Source organism: Peromyscus eremicus, chromosome X (assembly GCF_949786415.1).
Source record: "Peromyscus eremicus chromosome X, PerEre_H2_v1, whole genome shotgun sequence".
NCBI classification, from domain to species: Eukaryota; Metazoa; Chordata; class Mammalia; order Rodentia; family Cricetidae; genus Peromyscus; species Peromyscus eremicus.
Window position 1 is genome coordinate 57,393,849 of NC_081439.1, and position 22,971 is coordinate 57,416,819.

The 22,971-nt window shown below is 38.9% G+C and overlaps 1 protein-coding gene across 2 annotated transcripts in view; it reads right to left on the reverse strand.

Annotated features, from left to right (window-relative positions):
- Positions 1-22,971, reverse strand: part of Phka1 (phosphorylase kinase regulatory subunit alpha 1) — a 129,331-nt gene that overhangs the window by 98,801 nt on the left and 7,559 nt on the right. For both annotated transcript variants that reach the window (XM_059250570.1, XM_059250569.1), the window contains exons 5-8: positions 16,638-16,720; positions 9,862-9,942; positions 5,542-5,640; positions 1,051-1,197 (exon numbers count right to left, since the gene is read on the reverse strand). In XM_059250570.1, coding sequence (XP_059106553.1) covers positions 1,051-1,197; positions 5,542-5,640; positions 9,862-9,942; positions 16,638-16,720 — 410 coding nt within the window. The remainder of the gene's footprint in view (positions 1-1,050; positions 1,198-5,541; positions 5,641-9,861; positions 9,943-16,637; positions 16,721-22,971) is intronic.

Sequence of the window (22,971 nt, forward strand, 5' to 3'; positions counted from 1 at the left end):
TAGGTCCTTTCTTCTTTACCCTCTTCAGTACAGTTATCCAATTTATCTGTAATTTATTTAAGAGTCACTTTCTAATCTGAATTTCATTTTTCTTACCACATCTTGGTTGATCTTCTAAATTTACTTTTTGTGGTACAATTGCACGAGATTGGGCAAACATAGTCATTGTCTACCACAACAATTGTTCTCCAGAACTCTATCTTTATATATAATTTCTCCCTCCAACTTCTTTTAATCAGCAATTCTCCCCTCATTTTGGTTTTCCCTTTTTCAGAGTGTCACATTGATGGAATCATACAGTATGCATAGCTTCTGTAATCTGTTCTTTCCTCTCAGCAAAATGCACTTAAGAATCAGACCCTTTTCCTCCTCCTGGGTTGCCTCGTCCAGCCTCGATATGAGGGTTTGTGTCTAGTCTTATTTGATGCATAACAAAATTGCATCTTGTTATGCTGTGTTCAATTGTTATCACTTAGGGGCCTGCTCTTTTCTGAAGGGAAACAGAGGGGCAGTGGATCTTGGGAAGAGGGGAGGTGGAGGAGGTGGAGGGGAGGCTGTGGTCAGGATGTACTGTAGAAGAGAAGAATAAAGAAAAGCAAGCAAAAAGAATCATTCATACTATCTCAGAGATTATTAACTTGTTCTTTTTACTGTTGAGTAGTATTGAATAGGGATATAGTAAAATCTGTTTATTTGTTTTTCAGTTGAAGGCTATTTCCAGATTTTTGCAATTATGGCTGAAGCTGCTATAGACATCTGTGAGTGTTTGTGAGTGTAAACTATCATTTTTAAGGGTAGATACTGACGAGCAAGGATGTTTGTTGGATCACATGTTACATATATGTTTAAATTCATAAGAGTATGCCAGATGTCTTCCAAAGTGGATGTACCATTCCTAACAGTAAAAGTTTTGTAGAAAAACATAAAAGACTTGCGAGTAGGAAAGGTTCCTTGAAATTCCTGGCATACGTTATACTTAAAGGCCCTAAAAGCACTCATCTTCCCTTAGAGTCCCAGCCCTACAGAGAAGAAAGGCACGTGTGGACATACCTGAAGCTTGGTGATGATTTCCTGTTTGGTGAGCTCCACCAAATGGCTGTCTTCTACAGCAAAGGCTGGGAAAGAGATCACTGAGAGCAGACTAGCATCAACTTCTTTGGATGTTGAAGCCCGGGGCAGTAGTGAATTCAGGATCGACTAAGAGAAAGGTAGCAAAATATGCTTTATTACTAAATACCTTGGTTAAGAGGTGAAACTGAGGCCAGGTGATGGTGGCACATGTCTTTAATCCCAGCACTTGGGAGGCAGAGGCAGGTGGATCTCTGTGAGTTCAAGGCCAGCCTGGTCTACAGAGTGAGTTCCAGGACAGGCACCAAAACTACACGGAGAAACCCTGTCTCGAAAAACTAAAAAAAAAAAAAAAAAAAAAGAGGTGAAAGTGAGAGCTTTGATTCAAAAAGATATATGGAACAAAAGCTTTCTGAAGAATAACCCAAATTGTATTAAATAATGAGATCCTAAAAGAGTAGCTTGCTTGGTATGGAATTCCTTTTTTTTTGTTTTTTGTTTTTTTTGTTTTTTTGAGACAGGGTTTCTCTGTGTAGCTTTGCGCCTTTCCTGGGACTCACTTGGTAGCCCAGGCTGGCCTCGAACTCACAGAGATCCGCCTGGCTCTGCCTCCCGAGTGCTGGGATTAAAGGCATGCGCCACCACCGCCCAGCTGGAATTCCTTTTCTTAATCCTGCTCTCAGTGTTTCCCCATTCTGACTGTAAAGCAGCTGCTCATAGATTAAGACTCTAACGTCTGTGGGATATACACAATCCTGTTGGGTCCTTAGCATCTAGAGAAGGATAAAGCTGAGGCTAGAAAGATGGATCAGTAGTTAGGAGCACTGGCTATTCTTCCAGAGGACTGGGCAGCTCACAATCATCCCCAACTCCAACACCCTTTTCTGACCCCCATGGGCACCAGGCATGAATATGGTACAGACATACACTCAGGCAAACACCCTCTACACACAAAATAGCTAAAAATTTAAATAATAAAACTAAAACAAAGTATAGCTTCTGGGAAGAGTATAGAAGGATCAACTATGCCTCTAATATATTTTCAAATTAATTTTCATCAAGTGAGGAAAAATAATGGGCTTCTTTATGTTTTCAGACATGTATATTATTACCCTTTGCTCATTTTCTCACCCCATACTTTTCCCTGCCCTCACAGTACTCCTGCTAGTCTTCTTCCTATCCACAAAAGGTCCCCTTTCTTCTTCCATAATGTACTTTATCCACAGAAAGTGTTTTCAAAAGTAGAAGTTGGATTTATATTCACTGGACTACCACAGGATATAATCAAGGTTTGAAGAAAAGGAAAGATGTCACATACCAGAGAAAAGAAACTTTCAATACAGGCAGCAATCATAAACAAAACTAAGGATGAACTTTTACCACAGTAACAGTCTAATATCCAAATATCTAACCAGAAAACAACCAGGAACCAGAGACTGTTTCAGACCACAATCTAGAACACTTAAAACAGATCCTATCTTGTTTCCTTTTTATGTTTACAAAAAATGATTCGTGGAAAAAGAAACCACAGGCTCCTGATACACTAGCAGTGGATAACTGGATATAAAGTGGGTTCATTTTTAATTTGAACTGAGACAAGAGGACCATTATGGTGGTTTGAGGTTTCAGATGCCCAAGCCAGTCCAGTGTTTTTTCCTTCCTGCTGCCTGCAGATCCAGATATAGAACTCTCAGGTCCTTCTCCAGCACCATGTCTGCCTGCATGTTGCCATGTTTCCCACCATACTGACAATGGACTAAACCTCTGAAACTGTAAGCCAGCCCCAATCAAATGGTTTCCTTTATAAGAGTTGCTGTAGTCATGGCGTCTCTTCACAGCAATAGAACAGTGGCTAAGACAGAAGTTGGTACCAGGGACTGGGGTATTACTGTGACAGGCCTGGTCATGTTGCTGGTGGAATGTGGACTTTGTAACTTTTGGATTAGTAAAGCCATTGAACGCTTTAAGACGCGCTTAATGGGCCACACCCAGTAGGAACATGGAAAACAGTGGTGCTGAGAGCAAGGTAGATTATGACAGCCTGGCTCAAGAGGATTCTGAGAAGAGGAATGTTAGTAAGTGGCCTAGAGACTGTTCTTATGATATTTTGGCAAAGAATGTGGCTGCTTTCTGCCCTTGTGCAAAAGTCTGCCAGAGGCTAAATTGAAGAATTTTGGATTAATGGCTTTGGCAGAGGAGATTTCAAAACAGCCTAGTGTAGACTCTGTTGCATGGTGTTCATTCTTATGCAGATCTATAATGAAAAGGAGCAAGCTGAGCAAAGAAAAATACAAAATGTATAGTTTGGGGAGAAAAGGGGTACCAGGAAGTGTAATGATGCTAAGTCTAGTGCTAAGGTAGATAAAAAGCTGAAAGAAAGCCTGATGCTAAATACAATAAAGGGAAGTGGTGGCCTCAGGGCAAGACACAGCCCAGATAAGCTTCTAACTTGTGAAAAGGAATTAAAGAAAAATTTAAGCAGTGAAGGAAACCATAGAAAACTGAAAGCTAATGCAGATGTAATTGAAGGAAATGTGCCGGCCCCAGCAAGCAGCAGAACTTGGCAGTTTCAGCCACGTGGTTCTGGCTTAAAAGCCAAGGATACATGTTTTTATTTTTTTTTGTTAGCTAATACTATTTCCTTCTTGGGTATCTGAGGGAGTTGAAGATTAGTTAGTTATAGTTGACGATTAATTAGGATAGAAAGTGAATTAGATACAATAGAATAGATAATGGAATTATTTTCTCTGAATTTGTCAAATACAAATGAACTAGACATTGTTTAGATATTTATTACTTGTATATATTGTATATAGTTATTGTACTTTTGTATATAGTTTTTCTTATGTTAGTTATAAGCTTTTTCTTTTTTCCTTTTTATTAAAATAGAAAAGGGGAAATATGGTGATATTTTATTTGTATTAAAATGTTATTTGTACGTTAATAAATAAAGTTGCCCGGGGGTCAGAGCTATTAGCAAGCCATAGGAAAGCAGGGCAGTGGTGGCGTACACTTGTAATCCCAGCACTTGGTATGCAGAGCTGGGTAAGTCTCTGTGTGTTCAGGGATACAGCCATTATTGGACACACATGCCTTTAATCTCAATACTAAGCAAGGAAAACCTGGAGGCCTATACAGACAGGCCGTGACGAGGCGGTCATGTGGTTGGGTTTACAACCAATGAGAAGGCAGAACAGGAAGACTATATAAAGACATTAACACAGGGGTAGTGAGTTCGGAGAGGTAGGACCACTGCAGAAGGAAGGGTAAGGTTTTAGCTCTTAGCTCTGACCTCTTGGCTTTCTTCTTTGCATTGGTTCTGTGTTTCTTATTTAATAAGAAGGTTGGTTACATCTACATATACAAGAAAGGGGGTGTAGAATCTCTCTCTCCATGGCTAAGCAAAGCCACCGAGGCCATTGCATGAAACTGTGAAGGTGAGGCCTTGACTGCCTTGGAGACCCCAAGATATTGGAGATGCCAGAGCCATGAGATACCTGCTGAGAATTGCTAACAGGAAGTGGAAACAGCCTAAGAGAGAAGTGTGTTGCAGTCAACAAAGCTGAAAGGAGTTGGAGATCTGAAGAGTGTTTTGACATCAGACATGGAGATGCAGAGTTTGGAGTTTGCCCAGCTGGGTTTTGGTCTAGCTTTGGTCCAGTATTTCGTAACTATGCTCCCTTTCTTCCCTTTTGGAATGGTAATGTATATTCTGTGCCATGGTATGTTGGAAGGATGTGATTTGCTTTTTGATTTTGATTTTACAATTAAGAGATTGCCATGAGTCTCAGAAGGAATTTTGGACTTTGGACTTTTAAACAGTGTTATGACTATTATAGACTATGGAGATCTTTGAAGTTGGACTGAATGCAATTTTGCATTATGCTTATGGCTACAAGCCTATGTTAGCCAGGGAGTGGAATGTGGTGGTTTGAAGAGGAATGACCTCCAGAGTATTTGAATGCTTGGTCACTGGGGAGTGGTACTACTTGAAAGGATTAGAAGGATTAAGAGGTGTGGCCCTGTTGGAGGAAGTATGTCACTAGGGGTAGGTTTTGGGGTTTCAGAGCCCAAGCCAGCGTCTGTATCTCTCTTGCCTGCAGATCCAGATGTAGAACTCTCAGCTCCTTTTCCAGCACCATGTCTGCCTGCATGCTGCCATGCTCCCCTCCATGATGATAATGGACTAAACCTCTGAACTGTAAGCTAGCCCCAATTAAATGCTTTTTTATAAGAGTTGCTATAGTCATGGTGTTTTTTCACAGCAACAGCACACTGACTAAGACAAACATGATCTATCTTATAGCTCATGCTAGTATCAGGTTTATCTCAGTATAGAATGCTTGATAAAGACATTTCTGATCACATGGTAATAACAACATGGTGGACCGCTCTCTTTAAGCTAAAGCCTGTGCTAAGTCTGACTCTGGGCAAGAATACCATTTGCTGTAACGTGGTTCATTATTTCCTTACCTGGCAGTGTTGTACTTCATCAGCCAGGACATGGATAACTGACTGCGGCCCACCTTTCACACCAAACAAGTCTAATTCGTCTAGTGCTTCCAGGGCTGCCTGTAAGAAGGAAAGGAAGAAAGGACAACTGCAGTGGCAGAGCACATGTTTAGTACATACAAGGGCCAGGGTTCAATCCCCAGGACTGAAAAAAGAAAAAGACAATCAAGAACGGTACATATTGCTTCTTCCTATTATCTTATCAACGTTATGTGATGTTCCTTTTGAATATATTTAATGGAACGGAAAATAAAATAACATTCTTTATTCCTAGGAGCTTATGATTTTTACTTTGTCTCCCATACTGTTCAAGGGAAAATTAAAATTGAGTTCATATCATTATCCAGTCAAGCAGCATGCTTTAAAAGAGTAATTTGGACATGGCTTATGAATTTATAGGAAAATCATTCTTTCAGTGGGGAAGCTCCAATTAAGATACTAGCACATAAGAAATGTGAAACAGCCGGGCAGTGGTGGTGCATGCCTTTAATCCCAGCACTTGGGAAGCAGAGGCAGGTGGGTCTCTATGAGTTCAAGGCCAGCCTGGTCTACAAAGTGAGTTCCAGGATAGCCAGGGATACACAGAGAAACCCTGTCTCAAAAAACAACAATAAAACAAAAAAGAATAACAACAAAAAGAAATGCTAAACACAGTCAGACCCTGTCTAAAAAATTAGAGAAAGAAGAAATGAGTACATGTTAACAGTTATGTGGCTGCCAAACACTGGGCCAGGTTCCTGGAGAGCTGAAGAGACTTGAAGAGAGGGAGGAGAGATCATATGAGCAAGGGGGGCGGGTCAAGATCGTTGGGGGGGAACCACAGAGACAGCTGACCTGAGCTAGTGGGAGCTCATGGACTCTGGACTGACAGCTGGGGAACCTGTATGGGACTAAACTAAGCCCTCTGAATGTGGGTGACAGTTGTGTGGCTTGATCTGTTTGAGGGGCCCCTGGCAGTGGGACCAGGACTTATCCCAGGTGCATGAACTGGCTTTTTGGAGCCCATTCCCTATGGTGGGACACCTTGCTCAGCCTTGATGCAGCGGGGAGGGGCTTGGTCCTGTCTCAACTTGATAGGCCAGGCTTTGTTGACTACCCAAGGGAGGCCTAACCCCCTCTGAGGAGTGGAGGGGGTCAGAAGAAGGGGAGGGAGGGGGAACTGGGGACAGTATGTAAAACAAAAAAAAAAATTTAAATAAAAATATTTATTCTTAATTAAAAATTTAAATTTAATCCCCAAACAGAGGATTTTATTATGACCTCCCATCACTCCCACCTCCCTCCACTGTGTGTGTGTGTGTGTGTGTGTGTGTGTGTGTCTATCTCATCGTACACTGGTGATTTTTCTCTACACATACTATTTCCCTCCTCATCTCCTTTCTGGCTATTTATTGATGAACTCAAAGCTCATTTATTTGGTTATTTTCTAATGTTTTCAAAATTTTATAATTTTTTTCATGAAATGAATTGCTCATATTTTTGTGAATTCTAAGTAAAATATAAATATATATGTAATATGTTATATTAGTTCTGTAAATACAAGACTGCCTTTAAAAACTGCATTTAAGAACCACTTTGGGTACGTAGAAATATAATCAATTTTATATATTATTGTATACATATATAAAGTATATTAATGCTTTGTTTAGTTGCATTTCAGAACTCTTTCTAATGCTGACATTTTGTGTATAGAATCCTTTTCATGTTCATTTTCTACAGTGATACAATTATTTAAAGGTATTTTCTGTCTTCCATGCCAATTCTGATAAAACTTTACTTTTTCGGGGCTGGAGAGATGGCTCAGAGGTTAAGAGCACTGACTGTTCTTCCAGAGGTCCTGAGTTCGATTCCCAGCAACCACATGGTGGCTCACAACCATCTGTAACAAGATCTAGTGCCCTCTTCTGGCCTGCAGGCATACATGCTGTATACATAATAAATAAATCTTTAAAAAAAAAAAAAAAAAAAAAAAAAACTTTACTTTTTCGTACTTACTGTGATAATTAAAGTATCTAATTAATACCCAGTTACAACACTCAATAATGAGCCTTCTTGAATTTTTTTAAAGAGATATCTCACTTATTTGAGTATTTAATGGCTCATGGTTATAGATTTTTCATGGTATATAATTAGCTGACAGAGTTCCTGGTCTGTTGCTAGTTGATTGCAATTTTTTTTAAAGAGTTGATACTGTTCCACCCTTGCCCGAGGGGGCACCCCCAGTGGCCTGGACTGATCAGCTCAGCTACCATCCAGGCCCACAACCAGGCCTTGGGTTGATCCACCCTAGCATCTACCCCATCTAGGATCTGCTGGAGCTGGTAAAGGGACTGGTCCTGTGGAACGATACTCACAAGATCTATAAGACTTGTGGCAGCCACGGGATATCCCAGAGTAGTTCTGGTGAGGAGCCAGTGATGATGGTGAACCAGAAACCAGAGGCCTCGAACCAGACCAGTGACTCACAGCAATAAACACTTGCCAGTAAAACTGATGGGACAAAGAGGTACACGACGTGGCAAACTGAAGCCTCCAGTGCCCCCAGGACAAATGAAGAGGTGATGGAGAAGCAGGAAAGGAGAAGGAAAGAGATTTCTGTTGAAGTGGTTTGTGTTTTGTTTTGTTTTGTTTGGGGTTTTTTGTTTTGTTTTTGTTTTTGCTTTCGTTCGCTTGCTTGCATTCTTTGATTTGTTTCCTTATGGGGGGCGTGGCAGGGATGAGGGGAGGATATGGGGGGGACCGTGAAGTGAACAGAATTGGGGTGCATGAAGTGAAACTCCAAAGAGTCAATAAAGAAGTTTTTTTTTAAAAAGTTGTGTGGCTGCAAGATAATCCAGTAACTATTAGGCACTGACTTATAGTTTCCATATAGAGGCAAATGCCCTAGAAAGATAATAATTCAACTTTTAACAAATATTAGTTGGCAATGTAAAGAAGAAGTTTTCATGTTTTTTAAAATACACAATGTGTTTTCATAGAGTGTAGTGAGTGTACAGAGTAACAGATCCACAAAGTTACTCCTCATGTCTACCTAAATCTTTGAACCCCTTGACCATTTCTTCCCCTCCCCTTTATCCTGGTCACCATCACTAGACTCTACTTTGAGAGGCTGATTTTTTAGTTTTAAATATAAGTAAAATCATGCTTTTAAAATAAATTGCCAAAGCCAGGCGGTGGTGGCGCATGCCTTTAATTTTATTATTTATAATTTATAAATAATAAATAAATAAATTTATAATTTAATTTTCAATTAGCTAAGAAAAGTGTGTATGTGCGTGTTCAAGTGAGCATGCGTATGTGTGTATACCCAGGAAGAGGGAAAGATAAAGCAAATATTAATAAACCTTGCATGAATGATGTATGGATTTTTCCTGACATTCTTGAAACTTTTCTTTAGTTGAAACTCAGCCTAGAATGCTTGCCCAGAACTTCCTATGATCTTATTTGGGCTTTGCTGTCTCACAATGTCTGCTGTTAGGTTGTTTCTTTATGTAATTGTATCTGTTTGACTTGTATTTCTAATACATTGTGTCTTTATTAATTGAAACTGCATTCCAGACCACATTTTCTCATTATAGGGTCTATCAAAAGTCTATCATGACCCATTTCTTCTCTTTATTCCATGTAATATTTTTTGCTTTGAATTGTATTTCATTTCTTTTTCATTTTTAGACTTTACTTTGCCTTAGTTTTAAACTTTCAGTATCATTATGACATGAAAAGTATATACTGTATTTACTTCTTTTTGAAAAACAATCCGCATCTTTCCTAAACATTTAGTAGGAATGACTGAGCCATGTACATTTACCATAATAATGTTTGAGCTTACTCCTGCTGTCCTATTTTATACATTCTTACTGTTTCTAGAGAAAATAAGAAAGACACAGCCAAGTGGAAAGGTGATGATGTTATGGGAGGCAGAGGAGGTTAGAGGGGATGGAGGACTCAGAGATCACTATCTGATACCAAGCTTGGTAGACTGGACCATGTGGGGAGAAAGAGCTTCTCTTAGTTTATTCAATGGCAAAGATGGTGAATATAGTTTGAAACTTGTTGTCCTTTAGGATCTATAAACGTAGGCAGGCCACAAAGCCATATGATACCAAATCTGGAACTTACAAAAACGTTGTTAATATTATATATTCATATGAAGGAATTTGAATTTTGTCTGTGGTTTAAAGAACAGTTTGATGGTCCACATGTACACTAAATTTTTATCTATGACAAAGGTAAACCAGACTCCACTGACCAGACGTGGTAAAAATAAAAAAGAAAATGTACCTTGGCCATTCCAACTGAACTCGCATTCAATTCTGAGATGCCTTGGTTGGTCTTGTCTCCACGTTCCCATATCCCAAAGTCCTGGCATAAAATAATCAAGATTTAACTAGAAAATCATAACCATTAAACATTCACTAGATATGTAATCCTTGAATAAAAAACATCAATAGTAGCAAATTTCCTACACACACACACACACACACACACACACACACACACACACACACACTGACTATTAAGGAGCTGACAATGACTTAAATTGGGGCCTCTAAGAAGTTGGGAGTCTCCAACACTTAATCAGGAAGTCTAAGAACTAGAACTCAGTTCATCTAGGAACACTTCTCAAGTTTTCCCCAAAGGCAATTACCATAAAGTGTAACACATGGAGGCTAAACAGTAGCTGGTATTTTATGTCAAACACACAGACTAATCTTACTCTCTTGGTCCTGAAAGTGTACAATCCGTGCGTTCTCTTCCCTAGTCCTCACATTTTACAGGTGATAAAACTGAGTTACAAAAAGGGCACTCAGTAACTCCCCCAAGGTCATACAGGTGATGTGACAGAACCAAGAGTAGATTCCAAGGAATGGCACTCCAAAACCTAGTCTTAGCCATAACTGTACACTCTCCTTGGTAATATAAAAGTATTTGAAATTACTTTTAAGACCTTTTTATTTCTGAAATAACCAGAATTACACAGAAATTGCAAAAATAGTACAATGAGTCCCCTAATACTTTTCACTTAGTTTTGCCTAATGTTAACATTGAACATAACCACAGTACAATTGTTAAAAAGTTAAGAACTTAACTCAATTAACCAATTGAGTTAACTATGGACTTCATATGCCTGTACTGCCCAAGAGTTGGGATTATAAGCACATACAACCATGCCTGACTACTAGTAACCTTTTATACTTTCCAAGATTCTATGTCATTCCTGCCACATCTCCTTAGTGACTTCCAATCAACAGTGGTTCCTCCAATCTTGTCCCTTGGGGCCTTGACACTAAAAACTAGTAAAAGTCAAATAAAGCCCATAGTTTGGTTAGTACTGGCTTCTTCCATTTTACTTTTCCCTTTTAAATTTATATATATATATATGTTTTTGGAGACAGTTTCTCTGTGTCGTTTTGGTGCCTGTCCTGGATCTTGCTCTGTAGACCAGGCTGGCCTCAAACTCACAGAGATCTGCCTGGCTCTGCCTCCCAAGTGCTGGGATTAGAGGCGTGCGCCGCCACCACCTGGCTTAATTAATAAATATTTTGAGAGATAGTCCAAGACTATACAACTATCACCAGGCAGGGTTGCACATGGTTGCAATCCTGAGATGAGACCCTGTCTCAGAAAAACAAGTTAAAGATTATGCAAACAGCCTGCTTATCCTCAAACGGCCACCCACTGCTACAGCATTCCCCCTAATTGCTTACAGAAATAACTGCTGTGCTGTTTTGATGGTAACTTTGATCTGTTTTCCTTATCACTTCTATGGTCATTAATTATAATCCTTCTCCAAAGAAGACAGTCCATTATTCCTTGATTTTTTTCAGTTGTTTTTCATTTGTTTATTTATTGGTGTGTGTGTGTGTGTGTGTGTGTGTGTGTGTGGTGTGTGCGCATGTGCGTGTGCATTCATTCTGTAGCACATGTGCGGCACTCAGAGGACAACTCTCTAGAACTGGTTTTTCTCCTTCTACCTTTACATGTGTTCCAGGGATTGAACACAAGTTGTCAGGCTTGTATGGCAAGCACTTTGTCGTCTTGCCAGTCCTTTATTCAGTTATTGATACTGTATATCTATGGATATTCAGGCTTTTGCTGATTGATAATGGAATACTATCCCCATTCTGTTGCTTACATTGTTAACTGTTCAGACAGGCTCCTGCTCCTGTGCCTTTTGTTTATATTTGTCTTGTGCACTTATGACATTCCTTGTTTCTCACTGAGCACTTCTGCTTCAATCTCACCACTGAAAATGTATTCAGCTGGCTATAGTGCTGCACACTCTTAATCCCAGCACTCGGGAGGCAGAGGCAAGTAGAGCTCTGAGTTTGAGGCCAGCCTGGATTACAGAGTGAGTTCCAGGACAGCCAAGACTACAAAGAGAAACCCTGTTTCAAAAAAAGAAAAGAAAAGTATATTCAATAAATCACCAGAAAATGTGCCAAGTTTAGAGAAAGACATGGCCATGTAGATACAGGAGGCATTTAGAATGTCAAACAGACAAGACCAGAAAAAAAACCTTTCACATTACAGTATAGTTAAAATATTAAGTATACAGAACAAAGAAAGAATACTGAAAGCTATATATAAAGACAAACTACATTAGAATAATAGATTTCACAACAGAAACTGTAAAAGCCACAATGGCATGGAATGACGTATTTCAAGTTCTAAAAGACAATAATCACCAACTCCTCAGCCAAAAGGGGGAAGATCCTGTTTCCATGAATCCTCAGACTGAATTTGGCTGAGGATTAGAGAGGTGAGAAGTAGCTGTGGCTTGTTTCCTCTGATCTTTCAGCATTTACCCCAACATCTGGCTCCAGTTTTTTATTATAGATGAATTAAGATTCGTGCTACATCTGGTGCCCAACATGGAGAACAAATTCACAAAAAAGCCACCAGCACAGGCCAGAGCTCCATGCGGCCGGAGTCCCTCCCCTGCCGGCTAAGTTTCTGTTGCAGCCTCTCTGCAGCAAACTCCACCAGCTTTGGGGCTCCAAAAGCCACAGGAGTTAGCCACCTTCCCATGTTCCTCCATACAGACAGCAGGCCCTTTCACTTCTTTCCTCTCCTGGTGGGTTGTGGCTTTCTCTGGGCCCCTTCCTGGGGCTGCTGCCACTGTCATTTAAATCATCATTGTCAGCAAGCAGATTTGGTGAGTCAACTGGGATTTCTTAAAGGGGGCAATTAGTTTTAATAAGAAGTCAGAGAGGGAGATTTTTCCCCACATTAAAAAATGGGAAACACTATGCCAATGAGAGGAGTTTGGTCTCTGATAATACACTAGACAGTTTGAAAATGGAGCAATTAAATAAGAGGATAATTAATTTAGATGGGATTTTATGTAATGTCAATTATAAATATTATTTGTTTGATCATGTTTTATCATTAAAAAAGTTGGTTAATATGAGTGCCAAGATAAGTTTTAGAAAAACTTATTAAAACAGATCATAGAGATATTCAAACCCAGGCAGAGGAATTCAAAGGAGAACCAATCTCATCACTGCATTATAAGGTTACAGAGAAACAGCTTCTTTCTTTTTCCTTTTCTTTTTTTGGGTTTTTTGAGACAGAGTTTCTCTGTGAAACAGTCTTGGCTGTCCTGGAACTCAACTCTGTAGACCAGGCTGGCCGCAAACTCAGAGATCAACCTGCCTCTGCCTCCTTCAGCAAATCCTATCAGCATGTAGCACCACAACATGCCTTTGCTCCCAGTATTTGGGAAGCACACACGCCATTAATCCTAGCACTAGGAAGGTTGAGACAGGAAATGATGTGGCTGAGGAGTTGGCAAGGTGAGAAGTAGCTGTGGCTTGTTTCCTCTGATCTTTCAGCATTTACCCTGATATCTGGCTCCAGGTTTTTATTACAAGACAATTTTGGATTCGTGCAACACAGATTATTCAATCTGCTTTAATCAAAAAAACATTAATCTCAAAATATGTTACATTGAGCCGGGCGGTGGTGGCGCACGCCTTTAATCCCAGCACTCGGGAGGCAGAGCCAGGCGGATCTCTGTGAGTTCGAGGCCAGCCTGGGCTACCAAGTGAGTTCCAGGAAAAGGCGCAAAGCTACACAGAGAAACCCTGTCTCGAAAAACCAAAAAAAAAAAAAAAAAAAAAAAAGTTACATTGGTATAGATTTTGGTTTACTGATACAAATTTAAAGTTAATTTTGTTATACTGTATGTATATTTCTACTCTTGTTTAGGGTATTGTGTTTATACAGCTCATTTAAACATATAATATATAATTAAGAAATGCAGATTCATAGTCATCTATAATAGTCAAATTTATAGCAATGTTAAGTATGTTTTCAAGGTCATACACAGATACATTTAGATAGACGGATGGTCTTCAAACACTTCAAAGACCTATGGAATATGGCATTTAAGGTGTTTAATAACCTAAGGCTTTTTCATGATAGTGAGACATGTCTGCTCCAGACAGCACTAATTTACTTCAAAAAAGGGATGATGGGTATCAAAGAAACTCCACATGGAGTTTGCTCTCCTTATGGCAAAAGCTAGCCATTTGGGCAAAAAAAATTTCCCTTTCTTCAATTGCTGACAGTATACTGTCCAAACTGGACCGGCAGGACACAAAAAAAAACAAAACAAACAAACAAAAACCCCCACCAAACTTTGCCAAGACAAGGTAGGACAGTCCTTCAAAATTTCCTGCTTCTCAAAAATGTCTGTCAGAAGCAGGGCGGTGGTGGCACATGCCTTTAATCCCAGCACTTGGGAGGCAGAGCCAAGTAGATCTCTGTGAGTTCCAGGCCAGCCTGGTCTACAGAGTGAGATCCAGTACAGCCAGAGCTGTTACGCAGAGAAACCTTGTCTTGAAAAAACAAAAACAAAAACAAAATGTCTGTCTGATATACTAAGCCTGTAGGCCGAAGATGGATGTACCAATATTACAGAAGAATTCTGGGTGACTGTCCAGGCAGCCAGATGTCCCTGTCATTAGGTAACATTTCACCCTCTGGAGTCTTTGATGGAATTAAACACTAAATAATTAGACTTAAAGTTTTACTTAGTTATGAAAAGGTAAATTAGGTATAAAATTTTAGACTCACAAAGATAAATAATAGAATATTTTCTCTAAATTTGCCAAATACAAATGGACTGTATCTTGTAACTGTAATTCTTACTCAACAACTGTTTTTGTTGTATATAATTTTACTATGGTAAAGTTAAAACCTTCCTTTTTAATTAGACAAAAAGGGGAAATGTGGAATATTCCTTTACACTGTGCAAATATATGTCACTGTGATTGGTTTAATAAAGAAGCTGACTGGCCAATAGCTGAACAGGATAAGGTTAGGTGGGAAAACCAGACTAAGGACACTGAGAAGAAGAAGGGTGGAGTCAGAGGTGTCACCAGCCAGAGACAGAGAGGAAACAAGAAGTGCAAGATGAAAGAGAGGTAATGCCACATGGAAGAATATAGATTAATATAAATGGGTTAATTTAAAATGTAAGAGTTAGCTAGTAACAAATTTGAGCTATTAGATGAGCATTTATAATTAATATTAAGCCTCTCTGTGGTTATTGAGGAGCAGGCCAATGGGACAGAAAAGTCCCCCTACACCAGAGGGGTCAAGGACACCACAAGAACACAGCCCACAGAATCCACGAAGCAGGGCTCATAGGGGCTCTCAGAGACTGAAGCAGCAACTACAGAGCCCGAATGCATCTGCATCAGGCACTTTGCATGCGTGCTGTGGTTGTTTAGCTTAGGGTTTTTGTTAGACTCCTAACAATGGGAATGGAAATGTCTCTGACTCTTTTGCCTGCTCTGGGACCTATCTCCTACTGGGCTGCACTGACCAGTCTTGATGAGGGTCTACACTTAGTCTTATTGCATCCTGTTATGCTGAGTTCAGTTGATAGCTTTGTTTTTTTTTTTTTTTTTTTTTTTTTTTGGTTTTTCGAGACAGGGTTTCTCTGTGTAGCTTTGCGCCTTTCCTGGAACTCACTTGGTAGCCCAGGCTGGCCTCGAACTCACAGAGATCCACCTGCCTCTGCCTCCCGAGTGCTGGGATTAAAGGCGTGTACCACCACCGCCCGGCTCAGTTGATAGCTTTGAAACTTCTACTAAGCATAATACTTTTTAGATTTTTTTTTATGTTTTTGCATGGGTCAATAGTTCATTATTTTTTATTATTGAACAATATTACCTTTCATGGATATACTATAATTTGTTTATCCATTCACCTATTGATGGACATTTGGATTATTTGAGGTTTGGGGGATTATGAACAGAGTCTCATTGAACAACAGCAACAGAAAATTCATATTAATCTAAAGAAAAAACATTTCTGTAGTGTATAACATAACATTTTATATGGGAAAGTATTATAGATGATGACTTAATATAAACCTACTTCATATGGTAGTTTATAAGGGAAAAACCTTTTGTATAGTACATTCTAAATCAATATACCAACAATAAACACATGAATAAATTTTATGTACAGCGAAGTGGCCCATAACATCACTCAGTAATCATGCTTTCTTTTTAAGATTTCAATTAAAATAAGACCGTAAGGGGCTGGGGATATAGCTCATTTGGAAGAGTGCTTGTCTAAGGCTCAAATACTAGCACCACATAAAACTGGTCATGGAAGCTCATGCCTGTAACTCAAATACTCCCAGGCAGTAGAGGCAGAAGAAACAGAAGTTTAAGATCACCCTCATGCAGTGAGTTCAGGACCAGCTTGGGCTAGTGATGGCTTTAATAAAGTATATTAAAATAGTAATACAATAAAATGACTAGAGTTTAGTCTTAGATTGCCAAGTACACACCATGAGGTATGAAATTGGAAAGAAATGAAAGCAATGCTAGTATTGGGACCCTCTTGATCGCTGTACCATGTGTGAGAGGGCAAGCAGGGGAATGAGAATCTTAGTAAAGAAATTGAAAATGGTTTTGTTAGGAGCCTTTTTAATTAGTTTACTATAAGGTTTACTGTATGAGAAGAAATGGGTTGTTCAGTATGTCAAAAACAAAACCATTATTTAAGTCCATTCTAAAACAAGTACTTACAGCAGTTTTATATGCAGCTTCAATGTAAAACACGAGGTTCTGTATAAAATTGACTTCATCTAGGCTGTGGATGATATGGAGTCCTGAAGGAAAAAGATAGAGTTGGTCAGTTATCACTTCAGGGCCCCAGAAATGGCAATGACTTAGTGAACTCAGCTTACATCAACTTCATTTCAATTGACTTGTACTTACCTGTCCAGCATAACTGGCTTATATCGTTCTTCCCCATATGTTATTAAACATTTTTTACTGAGATAGTCTATCATATAGCTCACTGATCCAAAGTATATAGTATAACGGTTTTTATTGTGTATACAGTATATATCCATCACCACAATCAATGTTGGGACAGGTTCATCAACACAAAAAGTAATTCTTTACTCACTGGACACTCATATAAATGGAAGTGTATAGTATGCAGGCTTTATGTCAGTGTTTGTTCACCAAACACAATATTTTGAAGGACCCTTTGTGTTGTGAGATGCATCAGTACTTCCTTTACTGCAAAAAATATTGAATTGTGTGAATGCACCACATTTTATTTATGTAATCATCACGTTATAGACATTAGATTGCTTCTACTTTTTAGCTATCATAAATACTGCTGCTATAAATATTCATGTATACCTTTTTGTGTGTGAACATGTTGCCATTTCTTGAATATCTAAATACTTAGGAGAGAAACTGCTAGATTATATGGCAACTCTATATTTAAGTTTCTGAGGCATTACTAGACTGCTGTCCAAAATGGTTGTATAAATTTACATTAAATTTTTTCATTTATATTTATTTGTGCGTATGCATGCCATGGTACACAAAGTCAGAGGACAACTTGAGGGCAGTTGGTTCTCAGAGTCCACCATATGGGCCCAGGGATTACATTCAGGTTGTCACGCTTATTACCAAGCACTTTTATTTGCTGAGACCCCTCCTTCCCCTCATTTTACATTTCTTAGAGCAGTGGATGAAGGAGCAATTTCTCCCTATCTTCAGCAACACCTTTTATCTGTCTTCTTGATTACTATAATTCTGGAGTGGCTGAAGTGGTTCCTATGGTGATTCAGGTCAGCAGTTCTCTAGTGACTAATGACGCACAGCAGTTTTTCATGTACTTAGTGATTATTTATATATACTCTTTCAAGAAAAATCAATTCAGATCCTCTAGCCACTTTTTAAATATTTTGAGGGTTTTTTTATGTGTATGGGTATCTTTGCCTGCATGTATGTCTGTGTACCATATGTATGCTGTGTCCATGGGGTCCAGAAGAGGGCATCAGATTGCCTGGAACTGAGTTAGAGATGGTTGTTAGCTACCCTATGGGTGCTAAGAACTGAACCCAAGTCTCTGGAAGAGCAGCAAGTGCTATTAAATACTGGTCCATCTTTCTAGGCCACTATGGCCATTTTAAAGGAAGCTATTTTTTCTTTTCTTTTTCTCTTTTGTTTTGAAACAGGATCTCCCTATAACCTCAAACTTGAGACTACCACATCTTTACCTTCCAACTACTAGGTTTAGAAGCATCTACCACCCCACCACATCTGATTTAATTATGCTGGTAATCTAAATAATGAGTTATGAGAATTCTTTATACTTTATAGCTTATATATGATTTGCAAATATTTTCTTCTATATTTATGGGTTGATTTTACATACACACATGACACAAATACATACATACATGAGACAGAGATTTAAATTTAAGATTTAAATGTAAGATTTAAATGGAATCTTACAGGTCAGCATCGAATTTGCTATTTAGTTGAGGATGACCATTAACTCTGGTTCCTCCTACTTATATCTCCCAAGTGCTAGGATCACAAATGGACATCATACTATACATAGATTCTCTTTTACTTTCTTGAATGGGTCCTCTGAAGCATAAATATTAATTTTGGTAAATTCCAATTATGATTTTTTTCTTTAGCTGTTTATGCTTTTGCTATCATATCCAAGAGAATTCTCCCTCTTTTTTCTTCCCTTCTTTCCTTTTTTTTTTGAGAAAAGAGCCCTATGTATCCTAAGATGATCTTGAACTCACTGTGCAGTTGAGCCTGACCTTGAACTCCCAATCCTCTTGCTTTGTGTCTAAATTTTTAGTGTGAAAACTGGGTATTATTATAGAGAACACTAGATCCTGATACCCTCTTCTCTGGGGATTGTTTTTGTTTATTTAGGGATCTGACTGAACTCTTTCTTCTGTGGATCTGGATCGCTCTGTATGGGGTCAATGTGCTGCTCTGATTTGGTTGATAAATAAAATGTTGATTGGCCAGTAGCCAGGCAGGAAGTATAGTATAGGTGGGACAAGCAGAGAGGAGGATTCTGGGAACAGGAAGGCTGAGTCAGGAGTTGCCAGCCAGCCACAGAGGAAACAAGAGGTAAAAGTACCGGTAAGCCACAAGCCCCGTGGCAACTGATAGATTAATAAAAATGGATTAATTTAAGATATAAGAACTAGATAACAAGAATCCTGCCACGGCCATAGAGTTTGTAAGTAATATAAGTGTATGTTTACTTGGGTCTGAGTGGCTGCTGGCCCAGGCGGGACTGGAAAAAACTCCAGCTACATCTTTCAGTAAAATTTATTCCCCCAGTGCAAGCAGCCTCTGGTAGTCCTCATAGGATACAGCCTTGGGGACATGCATTGTCATCCTTAGAAGACAATGTTGCTATTGGGGAGAGGAGCTCATTAACTATCTTTTTCCAAGATCTGGTAGATATCTGCCTCTGTTGGTATCAAGGTAAACCCACACCACTGACTTCAACTGATCACTCTACTGTTTTGTAGAATCACCAAACATAAACTGCTCCATCATTTTAAACAATTAAACTCAGGCCCTTTCCCATACAATCTTTGAGTCAAGTCTTTGATACTTGGGCTAACACCTAGAAGCACTCCTTAGCTTTCTTTGGATCTGTTAAAATTTCTAGGTAATCTGTCTTTTAGTTTCGTGCTGTTACTGAACAGTTAACTTCATCTAAATTATTTAGACATGTTTTTAAAAAGACTTACTTTGTTGTGTGTGGGTTTTGCCAGCATGGGTGCACCATGTGCATGCAGTGCCTGTAGAGGCCAGAAGAAGGCATCAAATCTCCTGTAACTGGAGTTACAGATGGTTGTGAGCCATCATGTAGGGGCTGAGACTTGAGTCCAAGTTCTCTGGAAGAGCAGCCTGTACTAACTGCTGAGTCATCTGTCCAGCCCTTCATCTTAATTACTAAGAACCAAAATCTGCATTGAACTTTCCCAAACTTCCTTCAAAAAGTTAATTTTCTTAAGAAGAGCTAAAGGGCTTTGCATTTGCAGTTTGTTTCTACCCTCCATCAAAACTTCTGTGCCAGGGCTCCAGCGCTGGTGGAGTACAGCGGTCCATTTCCTTTGGAATGACACTTCTGTTTTCCACACTAAGCTCTGGACAGGAGTTGGAGCTTCTGATCATCCCAGCTTGCATATTCCAGTGTAGGATGATGGTTGACCCAACCAAGAGGCAGACAACCTACTATTCTCACTCTGCTCTGTCTAAGGCAGATTTTACTTCACTGGTGTCTGGGGGTATGGAGGACCCCAAAGCTGTACTTGCCTGAACTAGGGCTTCTGCAATACAGAGCTTGGGAGAATGATAAATGATGCCAGCCTATTTTCTGAGAGAGAATCAAGAACATTAAACTAGAGCACTGGTTCTCAACCTGTAGGCTGCGACCCCTTTGGCAAACCTCTAGCTCCAAAAATATTTATATTACCTTTTGTAACAGTAGCAAAATTATAGTTATGACGTAGCAATGGAAATAATTTCATGGTTGGGAGTCACCACAACATGAGGAACTGTACTAAATGGTCATAGCATTATGAAGGTTGAGAACCACTGCACTATAGCTTAGGAGAGAGGAGGCCTTGTGTTCTGGCTATATCCACCTCTGACAATGCTTCGATTATCCTGAGTTGGGATAGGAGAGGAATTGAGACCAGATACCACAGTCTCTCACTGCTCTAAATAATTACATTTCTTGGAGTGCTTCTCTACTTACTGTATGTCCCTTTGGGCAATTTCCAATGGCTTCAAAGGACTGGTTTGTTCTTAAATTTCCAGCATTTTGGGCTGTTTTGCTGGAGTCTATGGAGCTCTTCATGCTACCATCCAAAAGCTGCAATCAAATTCTATGTAAATCTATCTTCAAAAAGATTGCTAATACTATATGAAGATTTTTCACACTCTTTTCACCAATTATATCTAACAAAGTTCCTTTTTAATTTCAATTCAAATGCACTATACAAAATTTGTGTGATTTCTTGCAAAAGTATTTCACTAACGTCTTTATTAATCTTCCATCTTGATTCTGTCCCCAATCCAATCTATCTTCTTGTTAGTAGAATGAACCACCTTAAAGTCTCTTGGTTATCTTCACTGAATGGCTCTCTACAGATTGCAGACTATAATTTCAAAGTATTTAGCATGCTATACAAGTCCTCAAATAGCTAGCCCTAATTTACCTTGATGACCAGTGCCCTTCAAACTTCTATACTTATTATTATTACTTTCCCTTTCTGAACTGTAAATTTTGATTTATTCACTTATTTCTCAAAGACTTAATCAAGTAATATCCAATGTATTACACGTACCTATCAAGGTCAGCTGATTGAATTGAAAATTAATTAAGTTAGGAATCAATAAACATTTGTTTAACGAATATATCTCATGAGCCTTTTAAATGTATCTCTGCTTCCATCTGGGGGATCACATTTAAAAACCATCAGGGATATTTAGTCAGTACCTGTCCTTTTTTTAAAGCTAGACAGTGGTGGCACACACCTTTAGTCCAGCACTTGGGAGGCAGAGGCAGGTGGATCTCTGAGTTTAAGGCCAACCTGGTCTACAGAGCAAATTCCAGTACAGCCAGGGCTACACAGAAAAACCTTGTCTCAAACAAAACAACAACAATAAAATAAAATAAACAGGTTCCAAGGTTGAAATTAAAATATTTTTCAAAATGAAATTATAACTACCATTCTATTTAAAGAAATAAAACAAAATTATATTTATTCTGGAAGAAATTTCTCATCCAAAAGAAAACTAATTGGGTAGCCAATTCATAGTTTTGCAGAAAGGTTATTCAGACTCTAGACTATGTGTTCTAGAAGAAAAAATTAAAGAGTTTATCAGCAAGCATTTATTTGAAAGAGAAACAAGAATATCCTGAGGGAATTCCCACTTGGGTGCCTTTAGTATCAAATAAGAAGACAAAGAAATTGAAATGTCAAAAATGCAGGATTCAGGACTGAGCTATAAAAGGCTCTGCTATAAAAGTACCTGCCTTGCAATTAGGAAGACTTGAGTCGTGATCCCCAGAAACCACAGAAAAGCTGGGCACGGTCATGTACATCTGTAACTCTAGCTTTGGGAAAGGGGAGAGAAATAGGCAGATTCCCAGTGTTCACTAGTCAGTCAGTCTAGCAATCAGTAAGCTTTGAGTTCAGGGAGAGACCCTGTTTCAAAAGATAAGATGAAAAGCAATGGTAGAAGACACCTGATGTCAACCTCTGACCTCCACACACATAGGCAGACACACAAACATGTACTTCTATCCACATATGAACACACGCACTACAGATACACACACAAGTGTGGTACTAGCTGGATATGATGGTGCACACCTATAATCTCAGCTAATTGTGAGACTGATGAAGATTACAAGTTTGAGGCTAGCCTGGGCAATTTAGTGAAACCCTCTCTCTCAAAAAATTTAAAGAGCTAGGATTTTAGCTTAGTGGAAGAGTGCTTGCCTAGCATGTGTGAGTCCCTGAGTTGAAACCCTAGCACCACAGAAAAAAATGGTATTGTAAATATGTTAACTTACTCAGAATGATCTGGAAATGTTCTTATTAAGTTTAGGAACTAGATATAAGAGGAGGGCTTCCATCTCTAATTTTATGTCTATAAAGAAAACTATGTTGTTTGTTTGTTTATTTTGAGACAGGATCTCACTATATAGCTTTGACTGGCCTAGAAATTGCTATATAGATCAGGGCTGGCCTAGAACTTGCAACAATCCTTCTGCTTCCCAAGTGTTAGAATTATAGACAGATGTGAGCTACCATATTTCTTACAATTTTCTTTTACATATCAAGCATCAAAATATAATCACAAACTACTTACATAGAATATTAATAATAAAACATATATATTTACATTCAGATCCTATTCATAAAGAGTATATAAAGTGGGTGGTTCTGTAGCTACACTAATCACAGGCATATTAGTGTATAGTATGAAAATAAGAAAAAAACCTTCAACCTTCCTTCCTATCTCCTGGCAACTGAGAATTAATAAACAATAA